This window comes from Phoxinus phoxinus, assembly GCF_949152265.1.
Source record: "Phoxinus phoxinus genome assembly, chromosome: 13".
NCBI lineage: Eukaryota > Metazoa > Chordata > Actinopteri > Cypriniformes > Leuciscidae > Phoxinus > Phoxinus phoxinus.
In genome coordinates, this window is record NC_136888.1 from 5818957 (window position 1) to 5831888 (window position 12932).

Consider the following 12932-nt stretch of genomic DNA (forward strand, 5'->3'; position numbering starts at 1 on the left):
TCCTGTCGTGGGATTGAATAAGTCACTCAATAACGTCCACAATGGTTTCGGACACACAAATGGCTGTTCCCAGTTTTTTGGCTTTTAGTGTGAACATGTTAGCCTTGTTATCTATAAGCTAGTGTGCTCCAAAACAATGACAAAATTCACATTCAGAAGACCAAACCCAACGTTGAAAATTAAAATCATGTTGATGTCAGAATCCAATGTCAGATTGACGTTAATCTCCAACTTTGGACAGACGTTGTATTGTGGATGAAAATCGGGTTGACGTCAGAAACCAACATCAGTCGAGTCATCAGACTTTCATTTACAACCAAAATGCAACCCAAATTATCCCTGACGTTACTACTTTATACTCAAGGCCCTTCACAGAAATGTAGTGGAGTAAAAAGTACGATATTTGTCTTTCAAATGTAGTGAAGTTAAAGTAAAATTTTCCAGAAAAAATAATACTCAAGTAAAGTACAGATGCTCAAAAAGTGTACTTAAGTAAATGTACTTTGTTACTGTCCACCTCTGCCTTTCTATAAATAAACATTAAACTTCTTAGTGTTGGTCTTTGTGAAAAAGTGCAGATACACCCAAGTATGATTAGTGCACAATGTAGCTAACCATATTCAGTTGTATTTAGATAGAGTCTGCGTCTGCAGCCATTATTTTCCATTACTTTCACACTGCAAACCATAGTGGAGATCAGGGACAACATGGAGGAAAGGACAGACAAAATGCTTGACATGTAGTTTATTAGAATTTTATTAATCCATTGAAATCAGTGCAATAGTCAAAATACATATTATATACAGTACTGGTCAAAAGTTTGGAAACATTAAGATTTTTAAATGTTTTTGAAAAAAGTATCTTATGCTCACCAAGGCTGTAATTTAAAAATACAGTAAAAAAATAAAATAAAATAAAAAAACAGTAATATTGTGTAATATTATTACACTTAAAATATCATGTTTTCTGTTTTAATATTATTTAAAATGTAATTTATTCCTGTGATCAAAGCTACATTTCAGCATTACTCAGTCTTCAGTGTCACATGATCCTTCAGAAATCATACAACACGCTGATTTTGTGCTCTATTATCAATCATTATTGGTGCTCAATTATGGTTCTTATTTTTATCAATGTTGAAAATCATTTTTGCATGCTTAATTTATTTTTATTTTATGAAACCGTGATACATTTTTGTTAGGATTCTTTGATGAAATATCAGAATTTATTTGAAATATATTTTGATCAATGTAATGCTTCCTTGCTAAATAAAAGTATTTTTTCTTTAATATCTTTGATATGAATGTTATCCTCAATGTTTATCATATACAATACATGATGTTAAAAATGTTTTCAAAGTTTTTGTCACGGAACACACACAGGAGAGAGAGATCCAAATGCAGTATACTTTAATAGGGTAATCCGTACTCACAAAACTAGTCCAGGCAAGGGTCAAAATCCATATAAGCAATCCAAAGACACACGACAGAACAAGGAACGGAAGTGTGGGGACAATATACAAGGACTCCGTGACAAACACTGAAACAGACAGGGTATATATACACAAGTGCAAACAAGGTGACGAGAAACAGCTGAAGGAAATTAACAATCAGTGACAGACAGGATTATGGGAAATGTAGTGAAAATGCCTAGACACCGTGAAAACTGAGACCTCTAGTGTTAAACCCAGGGAACCACCAGACACTGTGACAGTTTTATGATGCTGGAATTCTTTAGAGCATTATATGTGACACATTTGTATCTCTTGAAATGTTGCATGTATATTTTTAATAAACGTTGAAAAAAATTGTAAATGGCCTTTTTCGTTTGGTCTTGTTTTGGAACCCTTTATTAATTTTTTTATTTTTTTATTTGGATTTATTAATATATATTTATTATTATGCAACAATAACAAAATACAAAAACAAGACAAAACAGCAACAAATAATAATAGACAATAATGAGGGTTACAAGACAAAACCACAAAGAATATTAAATCAGCTTTTAATGTTTTACACCATGACAGTCTTACATACAGTAGAGCTTTAGATGTCCTCAAACTCTTTCTTAAACATAAAAAGAAGGATTTTTCTCTGAAAATTTGTGAATATAAAAAAGTATGAATTATTACAAACTTTAAATGAGAAGGGTCTAATATCAGAGAGTATTTTTGGCTTATACAGAAGTTTGAAGATAGGTTGGCCTACCTTTTAACAAAGTTTGAAAAGTCAACCCAAAATACTTTGCCAAAGGAGCACATGGGGTAAAACTATTATTAAATGTATCAAGTTTATAGTTAACTGGGTAGCAATTGTGAACAATGTTAATAGAGAATTCAACAATAATTTGGATTTCTTCTCCACTAATACTAACCGGTTGATGACGCATTAGTGATACTGAAAGCTGATTGGCCTTGATGGTTATATATGGAGAAGGGCAAATTTAATTCACAAGATGATGTCCGATTTATTGTGCCTTTTTGCACGCATTTTCCACGGATTTTAATAATAATACTTATTAATAATAATACTAATTATAGATACGATGTCTGTACTGTGCATAGTGTTTTAAATCTTAGTTGCCTCAGCAACGCGTGTTATCAATTCTGCATTTACACTGAACCAATCGCTGTCTGTGCGTGCATATGAGTGATTCGAATTTTAGTTGCTATAGCGACGCGTTACGAATTCTGCATATATATTTACATTTGAACGATCGCAGTCTGTCTGTTGGTTGAGAGACGAGGCGAGCTTACAGACTTTTCTGAGAGACTTTTCTGAGCAAATCTTGCGATTTGAAGCTGTTTTCTGGATTTCTGAGAGGAGACTTTTATTCTAGAAGGACATCGGAGGATATATCCTTTATATAGTTATATTTTTGAGATAATATTATTGAATTTTTGCGTCATATAATTTCTGAGAATACTTTTCATTTGTTTCTTCTTTTAGAAGCAGTTTATTTTTTATTGTTTTATTTTTAGGGGAGTGTTTCTGAGGAGATTTGTATTTTATTGTATTGTATTTTGTGTTGTATTTTTGTATTGATTTGATTGCAGTTTGGAGGAGGACGTCGATGGCTCACATGATGGGTGAAAGAGGAGGTGAGTGCTTCAGTTTTTCATTTATGGTTTATGGTATGATTTTGTACAATGACTGAGGGTCCCCGCGGATCCTTAAAAAGTCTTAAAAGGTCTTAAATTCGATTTTTAAAATGTAAGGCCATAAAAAAGTCTTAAAGTCTTATTTTTACTTATGAAAAGTCTTATTTTTACTATGAAAGGTCTAAAATGTTAGATGACACTTTGACTTAGACGTATCTAAATGCTTTCCAAATGAAAACTATCTAATTAGCGTAACTTACATATTGTTTTTTATTATTCTATCTTTGTGGATTTGCTTTTTCACGTGACAATTCGCGTCATTTACGACAATTTGCGTCTCCTGCGCGCGAGAGGAGGATAAGAAAACAAGTAAATGTCAGTTCAATAGTTCATTCTTTGTGATTATTTTTGTCTATGAACTATGTTGATATTGTAATCATTGTTTTAACTGTACGAGGCACTGCGAGTGGAGCTGACATCGCATTTGTCTCTCATGCTTTCACTGCGTGATGTGTCAGTGCAGTTATATATGTCCCCAAATTAGTTTTTGTCTTATTATATTTATATCATATTATGTTGTTATATTAGAATATCACGAGCAAGAGTGTCGTTTTCCTGTGCACAATTGCAAATGTGCTATTTATTTTATACAACAGTTAAATTAACAATAAAGTTAATGTTAAGTTTATTATTATTATTAAAGCATTACTAACTATGGGATGTGTGAAATATTCCATCCTCAGGCCGCTCCAGATCCAGGAGAGCTGCTTTCTCTCAGACGGCTGGTCAGGAGTTTTGGAGACCCGGTTCTGATGATCAGGATCTGCTGCCAGACCCGAGCCAGGATCTTCCTGGATATTTAACATCTCTTTCTTCTGAGTTTTCTGTGTCCACAGGTCAGGCTCACGGGACGAGGGTGAAGCAGAGGCCAGATGATGGACGTCAGGATCACGGGACGAGGGTGAAGCAGAGGCCAGATGATGGACGTCCGTCCACTTCATCTAAACACTCTCGCAGAGGTCAGAATAGGCTTTTAATACAGAAGTAATGGCGTAGTTTCTATTTCTATTTTCAATGGATGATTTGTCATCGAAAACAGAAAGTTGAACCAACTAAAGTAACGGTAACACTTTATTTTGATGGTCCCTTTTGAACGTTCTGTTGACTATAAGTAACTGTGCAACTACATGTCAACTAACTCTCATTAGAGTATCAGTAGAGTATCAGAAGACTCTCTGCTTAATATCTGTTACCTCTTTATTGTGATGCTCCTCAACAGACACTCTACTGGCTATAAGTAACTTTACAACTACATGTCAACTTATTCTAACCCTACCAGTCTACTAATACTCTACTATTACTCTAATGAGAGTTAGTAGACATGTAGGGGCAATGTTACTTCTAGACAACTGAATGTCTGTTGGAGGAGCATCACAATAAAGAGTTTGCTGATATTAAGCAGAGAGTCTGTCACACTATTAAGATTTTAATAGTAAAATGTAAGTTATGTCATTATATCATTGCTTAATTTGACGTCAGAGATGTGTCTAATAGTTGTTTTTTCTTCATTTCAGGAAAAGCTCCAGAGTGTAGGAAGAGGAAGAGAGCTGGTTGTCTCCTCAGGCTCTGGAAGGCTACGAAGGGTGTTTTCAGCGGCTGTTCCTGTAGTGCTGTGAATGTTGTGGAGCCTTTCGTTCCTCCAGCAGATCCTGATCCTGAACCATCATCCCCTGCTCCAGGTACTGATACTCTACTAATACTCTACTGATACTCTACTGATACTCTACTAATACTCTACTATACTCTACTGATACTCTACTGATACTCTACTAATACTCTACTGATACTCTACTAATACTCTACTGATACTCTACTAATACTCTACTAATACTCTACTGATACTCTACTGATACTCTACTAATACTCTACTGATACTCTACTGATACTCTACTAATACTCTACTGATACTCTACTGATACTCAATGAGAGTTAGTAGACATGTAGGTGCAATGTTACTTATAGACTTATAGAATGTCTTAAAGGGACCAAAATTAAAGTGAAACCAATTTTTTTTTTAGAAATATTTTAAATTGGACGTTCATCTAACATTTTCAGAACATTCCGAGAACATTCAAAAGTAACGTTCCCATAATGCAAAATTATAAAATAGAATGTTCCTTTAACCAAGATAAAACATTTTTGAAACGTTGAAAAAACTGGACGTTTTGAACGTTCAAGGAACATTTAGAAATAAGGATTTCTTAATTTAATGGGAATGTTAGCAAAACGTTCTCAATAAGGCATGAACTCGATGGCACTTGCGCTGTCTGACACACACCAGAAACACACACACAGAAAGCCGCTTCTCAGACAGCCTACGATCCAGAAAATAATTCAATTTCACCACTTATTTCTCTTGAATTGTCAAAAACATGCAAAATTGCCAAAATGGCTGTCGTGCCGAGTATTACAGAGTCGGTTATGTCATAAATAAGACATTGCTATGCATTTAATAAAAGTCAATGTTTAATATAATATAAATATATTTTAAGATATGGCCCATATGATCTTTACCATTACAAGAACTGAGCCACATGTGCCAGAGTTGGCCAAATAAAGCCTGGAAATGTATGTTTTCTTTTTAATAAAAGTTCAGATAAAATAAGAAAAATAACTTTATCGTTGACACGGAGTCACCAGGCTCCACCCTCGTAATCGTGATAATAGTGAAATAAAATGACTATTAATATTGTGAAATAAGATGTTGGGACATTTATGCAGGCATTAAGCAGAAGTCAGGTGGATAGCGTGAACAATTCCCATTACTTTACATTTGTAGCATTACCGATAAGATTTTAATAGTAAAATGTAAGTTATGTAATTATATCATTGCTTAATTTGACGTCAGAGATGTGTCTAATAGTTGTTTTTTCTTCATTTCAGGAAAAGCTCCAGAGTGTAGGAAGAGGAAGAGAGCTGGTCGTCTCCTCAGGCTCTGGAAGGCTACGAAGGGTGTTTTCAGCGGCTGTTCCTGTAGTGCTGTGAATGTTGTGGAGCCTTTCGTTCCTCCAGCAGATCCTGATCCTGAACCATCATCCCCTGCTCCAGATCACTCCGGCGTCAAGACAAATAATGGTAAATCATTATTTCTCCAACACTATTTTAAACAGTATTATCTTGTTTTCCACTCAAAATAAGGCTTGTTTTTACAGAATATTAAAATTATGCAATGTTACTTATATAATGTCTTAAAGGGACCAAAATAAAGTGAAACCAAAGTAACAATTTGATGTGACCACTGACATTGATAATTAATATGATAAACAAATAAATAAAACAAAAGCAGTTTTTGATGTCTGAAATGTTGCATCCTCAGGCCGCTCCAGATCCTGGAGAACGTCTTCCACAGACTCTTCTCCGGGCATCACGTCATCCTCAGCTCGGTCCCTCTCTGAGGCCCACGTGGAGAGGCGGTGTGGAGAGTCGTGGAGTCTGAGCAGCCGAGGCTCGTACAGCGTCGAGTGGAGGTGGAGTGGCGATGGATCGGAGAGCTCAAACCAACAGGGTTTGTCCGGGTCCGACAGCCTGGAAGTGTTTCCGTGTCCTCCGCTGCCGGGTCAAGTTCCTGTCGAGCCAACAGAGACTTCAACTGGCCGAACTGCTCAGGGTGCCGTGGAGGATTCTCCAGTGAACAAGAGCTCAACAGGTGACACTGAAATAAGGCTGAGCAGTGTAAAGTCTACAGAGAGAGATTTGGCTATTTCATGCATAACTGAGTCAAGTTTTTAACATGTCCGGTCACATTTACTGTTGCTCGACCAGCACTGATATTTGTTTAATAAAACAATGGATCTAGCAAGCTAATAATTGTCTCATATTTTTCTGTTTGTTTTTCAGAGTTCTTTGAGTCTTTCTACAACGTGGAAAAGATTATTGGATCCGGAGCATTTGGCAGGGTGTTCCTGGGAACATGCAAATTTGATGGCAAAAAGGTCAAACTTACTGAATTGTACACACATTTTGCTCTTGCATGCATCAAAACACATTGAAAACAATTTACAGATGGTTTAATACTTAGTACAAGGTCAGGTGCTTGAATACTGTCACTGTTATTGAAACTGGGTTTTTTTGTGCAGGTTGCCATCAAGCAGATACGCAAGATTGACAACGATCGCTATCTTTATATTGTAAGTTGGCCAAAACCTGAATATGTATTGAGTTGTTTGAGTGCAGATTACTGTAGTTAATACACCCGTAGGAAGCATTAGGTGTAAATGTGATCAATATAAGCCTAGAGGCACCAAATAAATAAGATCAACAAATAGTACATTTCAAAATGATGTTTTCTTCAGATTTTTACCCAGCTAACCTTCTGTCTGCTACTTCTCTCTAGCCTGGGAATCCTGAACCTCTCGTTACAGAAGTGGCGCTGCTGATGATGATGATGAGGCGAGAACCCATAAGCCCCTTCGTCATACAACTGTACGAGTGGTTTGAACATCCTAGAGACTTCACTCTGGTTATGGAGTATCCTGGACCCTGCAAGAGCTTGCTGGACTGCATCAACGGTCAACCTTTGTTTGAGTGGCTCTCACGGGTCATCATGACACAGGCTGTGCTGGCAGTGCAACACTGCATCCGACGTGGGGTTTTCCATAATGACATTCATGCGCAGAATTTCCTGTTGAAGATAGACACGTTAGATCTGAAGCTGATAGACTTCGGCTGCGGTCAGCTGTTTAGTAGTGAAGGCTACGAGAACAACATATACAGGGGTGAGCATTTTGGGAGTGTGGAAACCTGAAGGTAGTGACTTACTGATTATTTGATGATGCTTTAAAAAAAAAAAGCTCAACAATGTGCAAATGTCTTTCTTACAGGAGCAGCGCCTTACTGCCCACCTGAAGTCTGGACAGGAGCTCGATTCCACGCCGTCCCAGCAAACGTCTGGTCTCTAGGAGTGTTGCTGTACGAGATGTCGAACGCATGTCTTCCTTTTTGTAACAGAACGGAAGTCACACAAGCCAAAGTTACATTTCAGAACCCCAACTTATCCAAAGGTGAGTGAATAATGATGATTTGTACAGAAAGTTAAAGGCTGAAGGGTGTCAGAATTTTTATATATAGCTCAACATGTTTGGCGCGAGAGCCATTGCTGTTTTCAAAAATGCCAGGTCACATGGTCATGACTAACCAGCTCTCTCCTTATTAAAATGTGTACAGACTGCAGGGATCTGATTAGACAGTGTCTAGCCCGGGATCCAACTAAACGCCCCAGCTTAGAGCAGATGTTACAACATCAATGGTTTGATCGTGATCAACAGTAGATGGAGAAGTTGAGGAGATTCACTCGATCAGTTGCAGGTGTGAGGAAGTGTAACAGGCAGAGCAGGATTATTACCTTTTGTCTTATATTCTGGATTATTTGTAGTGAGATTTTCAAATTTGTGTTCATTGTAATGTTCTTGTTATAGTCAAATCACCTTCATTTATATAGCGCTTGATACTATACAGATGCTTTTAAAGCGGCATCCCTGTAGTAAACAGGGAAATTACAGAATCAGTAAACCCCAAACAGAGTTCAATTCTGTTCTAGCTCTAAAAAAACATTCATGAGTTGACTTGTTCATGTAATCTTTGTCTTGGACAGGAAATAACACACTTGCTGAGAGCTCTGAGCTCGAGACTTGACCCGAAGCCTGAAGTCCAACACCAACCTGACAGAAACTCAGAGCCTGTCCACGTCTGAGCAAGAACATGAGCGACTGCAAGACTGGAAAGAATCATCAAGTCTTCACTGACACATGTGCTTCGTTTCAAAAGTCAAGACAAGTCATTTTTATTTATATAGCGCCTTATTTATGACCAATCTGTATATATGACCAATCTGTATACGGGTCAAAGACGAGACGTCACCATTTTGTGTCCGCATCAAATTAAATTGACAAAAGTAATTTTATATACAAAACCCTGTTATGTGTCTACCTTAGTGTCTACCTTAAAGGTGACATATTATGCCCCGTTTCACAAGATGTAATATAAATATATGGTGTCCCCAGAATCTGTCTGTGAAATTTCAGCTCAAAATCCCCTCAGATCATTTATTATCCTTTTTGGGTGTGAGTAAAAATGCGCCGTTATTTTGTGTGTGTCCCTTTAAATGCAAATGAGCTTCTGCTCCGCTCCGTTCAGAAGAGGGCCGATCCTTTACACGAGCTTCAGACACTATAACAAAACACGTGAATAATCTCATCCAGAATCTTAGAAATAACAGTCGCGAGTGCAGCCTTACAGAGAGACTCAGGAAGAGTTGCAACTTTTAGACGTTTCTGAATGGTTAGTGGAGACATTTAGATGTTGTGGAGTTACATCGATTCCTCTGTTTCTGGGGGATTTCTGTTGGAAATAAAATGAATCCACTGTTCTCTTGTCTCCTCTGAGGCTGGGACTCTAGTGTTCAGTGCTCGTCTGTACGACAGGACAGTTTACAGGCTTTTCTCCAACTTTTGCCATTGCGTTAGAACTGTTACACTGTTGTCGCTTGTGAAACCAAACGGCGTCGCCGTATGGCAAGAATTACATTGTAATAAGAATTACAGACTTATGACTAGTAAAAATTAATTTGTGGAGCTCTCTAATTGCTACTAGTAAAAATGCAATTACGACGAGTAACGCCGTGTACAATTTAAGCTAAACGGCTTGCCATAGTCGCCGTGAGTGGAAACATGCAGATTAAGGGCCGGTAATGTTATAATAAGATCCTCTTCCTACATCAGAAGGAGAGTGAAATCTGATCGGCTTATTTTTTTACATTCTTGCAGAGAAATGCTTAACAAAACAAGTTACTGGGTTTCACTTTTCACGTTTCTGGGTTGGTAGATGCACCGGGGACTCGATTATATATTATTATTATTATTATAGCACTTAAACACGGGAAAAGTCAGATTTTCATGATATGTCACCTTTAATATTTCAAATAACTTTTGTGAAAATAAAATGTTAAAATATGGGGGTAATAATGTTCCAAAGTGTAAAATTGTGATTCAGCGTAATGGTCTGGACTTTGATTTTGCCATTACATCTTTAACTAAACATAAAATACCAAACTCGTTTATCTTTTTCTTGGCATGTTCACATAAGTGTTTGGCTGTGTTATATTAAAAGGACCATGTCTTATTATTATTTGTAAGTATTTCAAAAATGGGGAGTTTTGTCCGGAAAGTGTTGTCGAGGTCATTCAGTGTCACAGGATCAAGAAGCTTTTCTGAAATCATATAAACACATATTAATTTGACAGTCTGTGACATCATGAAATGGCGCCTGAAGATCATGTGGTGCCGCAGAAAAGTGGCTTTATTCTTCTTACATATTTGATCATTTTTCATGGTGTGGTAGCCTGAGTTACAAAAACATGTCATTCAGTGAAATGCCACAAAACACTTTTATTGTTAGATTTTTTGAAAAATAAGTAGATGTTGTGAATAATTGTGATTATCTTTGCTGGTCAAGCTCATTGTTTAATGTAAGTGGCCGGTTGATGGCCGTCAATATAAGCTGAAGTAGAAGTTGTGTCATTCAGAGTAATGAAAAATAACAACTGTATCATCTTATTTATATTACAGATAAATTAGGAATGCTTAGCACTGACACATGTTCAACTTAATATTTTTTGTATTGTTTGTGTTTTTTAATGTATTTTGTTTAATGTGTTTATATTTTGGACGCTGCATTGTTTCTTTTTATATGCTCAATGTTTTATTGTACAGCACTTGTAGTGCAAATCTGTTGCTTTTAAATGTGCTGTAGAAATACATTTTGACTTTATTTTGACTTCAATTTGTGTTATTGGTTCATTTTCGATGCCCACGAACAGAGAGAGTTGAAAGGCACTGTAAAAAGTAAATGCAGACCCAGTATTCTTAAAGCACATTCACACCAAAAACAATAACTATAATGTTAACTATATTAGCGTCCAAACCCAATGACCGATAAGCTGTTCATTCTCAGCACACTGCAGTCTTTTGTTCATCTGCCACTTTAAATGCTGGCGCTCTTTGAAGCGGAATGGATTCTGATTGGCTGCAATGTATTTATCGTTCATTAGCTGGGAAAAAATCGCTCTGTGTGTTTTTCTGTGCCGTTACCGTTATAGTTGTGATGTGGACTCTGCTCTTCTTTTTATATTTAGAATGTGTGTTGTTGTTGTTTTTACTATAAATGATTTATTAAAACTATATTTATCATTATTACATTTTCTATTACACTGAATAACATTTTAGTGGGTGTCTTCTGTAAACCATGGTATAATGTAAGCATTAACATTCACAAACCACTGTTAATTTAACATAAAAGCAAGCAGGCTGCGTGCATGGTTTGCCATGACTGAATGCGCGCTCCCTTAATAATTCCTAAAAAGCTGACATCAGTTCATCGCGATCTCATATCTGTTATTATCAATGAAGCTGCCTGCACAATTAATCTTTCATAATATCTACACTTTGTTTGTTATAATCAGAGGATTTGCCATCATGCACTGAACAAAAAAGCGTTTTGAGCGGTGAGGGGTTTCTATCTTAAATGCTTCTGATTGGCCATTGCGTTCCAGAAATCAACACACATGTCTGTGATTGGCTACATCGCTCAACGCTGCAAACATGTTACAAATAGAAACTCTGGCCTGTAAATCGTTTCTATTTTGCTTGTTGCTTTTCTTCAACAGATGAATAACAATTTATTAGTTTTTAAATGTTTTATTCATAGATATTTCTATTTAATCGTTTTATTCTCCCGCAGTCCGCACACACAGAGTGAGTGTATTACCGCCCGCGCTCGCGCATCAGATCTAGGGAAATATCAGGTGCTGGTCATATAATTAGAATATCATGAACAAGTTTATTTAATTCAGTAATTCCGTTCAAAAAGTGAAACTTGTATATTATATTCATTCATTGCACACAGACTGATATATTTCAAATGTTTATTTATTTTAATTTTGATGATTATAACTGACAACTAATGAAAATCCCAAATTCAGTATCTCAGAAAATTTGAATATTACCAAGACCAATACAAAAAAAGGATTTTTAGAAATGCTGGCCAACTGAAAAGTATGAACTTGAAAAGTATGAGATCTTAGATCTTGAGATAGATCTTCTATAGGGTTAAGGTCAGACGAGTGGCCAATTAGAACAGGGATACCATGGTCCTTACACCAGGTACTGGTGGCTTTGGCACTGTGTGCAGGTGCAAGTCCTGTTGCAAAATGAAATCTGCATCTCCATAAAGTTGGTCAGCATCAGGAAGCATGAAGTGCTCTAAAACTTCCTGGTAGACGGCTGCGTTGACCTTTGACCTCAGAAAACACAGTGAACAACACCAGCAGATGACATGGCCCACCAAACCATCATCACTGACTGTGGAAACTTTACACTGGACTTCAAGCAACGTGGATTGTGTGCCTCTCCTCTCTTCCTCCAGACTCTGGGACCGCGATTTCCAAATGAGATGCAAAATTTGCTCTCATCAGAAAAGAGGACTTTGGTCCACTGTGCTTTATTAAATCCAGAGTCAACGCAGCCGTCTACCAGGACATTTCCAGAGCACTTCATGCTTCCTTCATTTTCCAGCAGGATTTGCACCTGCCCACACTGCCAAAAGAACCAAAACCTGGTTCAATGACCATGATATTACTGTGTAATTACATGTAGTATTCTAATTTTCTTTTGTGGGTTTCATAAACTGTAGGATTATAACAAATAAAGGCTTGAAATATCTCACTTTGCATGTAATGAGTCTATATAATATATTAGTTTCACCTGTTAAGTTGAATTCT

General features: G+C 36.8%; 1 protein-coding gene across 1 annotated transcript; it reads left to right on the top strand.

Moving 5' to 3' along the window:
* Positions 1 to 2968: 2968 nt before the first annotated feature.
* On the top strand, positions 2969 to 9631 carry LOC307009099 (uncharacterized protein). Its single transcript, XM_079632540.1, has 11 exons — positions 2969 to 3100; positions 3844 to 4119; positions 4675 to 4839; positions 6044 to 6235; positions 6477 to 6806; positions 6998 to 7092; positions 7237 to 7287; positions 7494 to 7875; positions 7981 to 8160; positions 8324 to 8464; positions 8751 to 9631. The coding sequence occupies exons 1-10, from the start codon at positions 3073 to 3075 to the stop codon at positions 8425 to 8427; spliced, it is 1803 nt and encodes a 600-aa protein (XP_079488666.1). The 5' UTR covers positions 2969 to 3072; the 3' UTR covers positions 8428 to 8464; positions 8751 to 9631.
* Positions 9632 to 12932: the final 3301 nt, after the last annotated feature.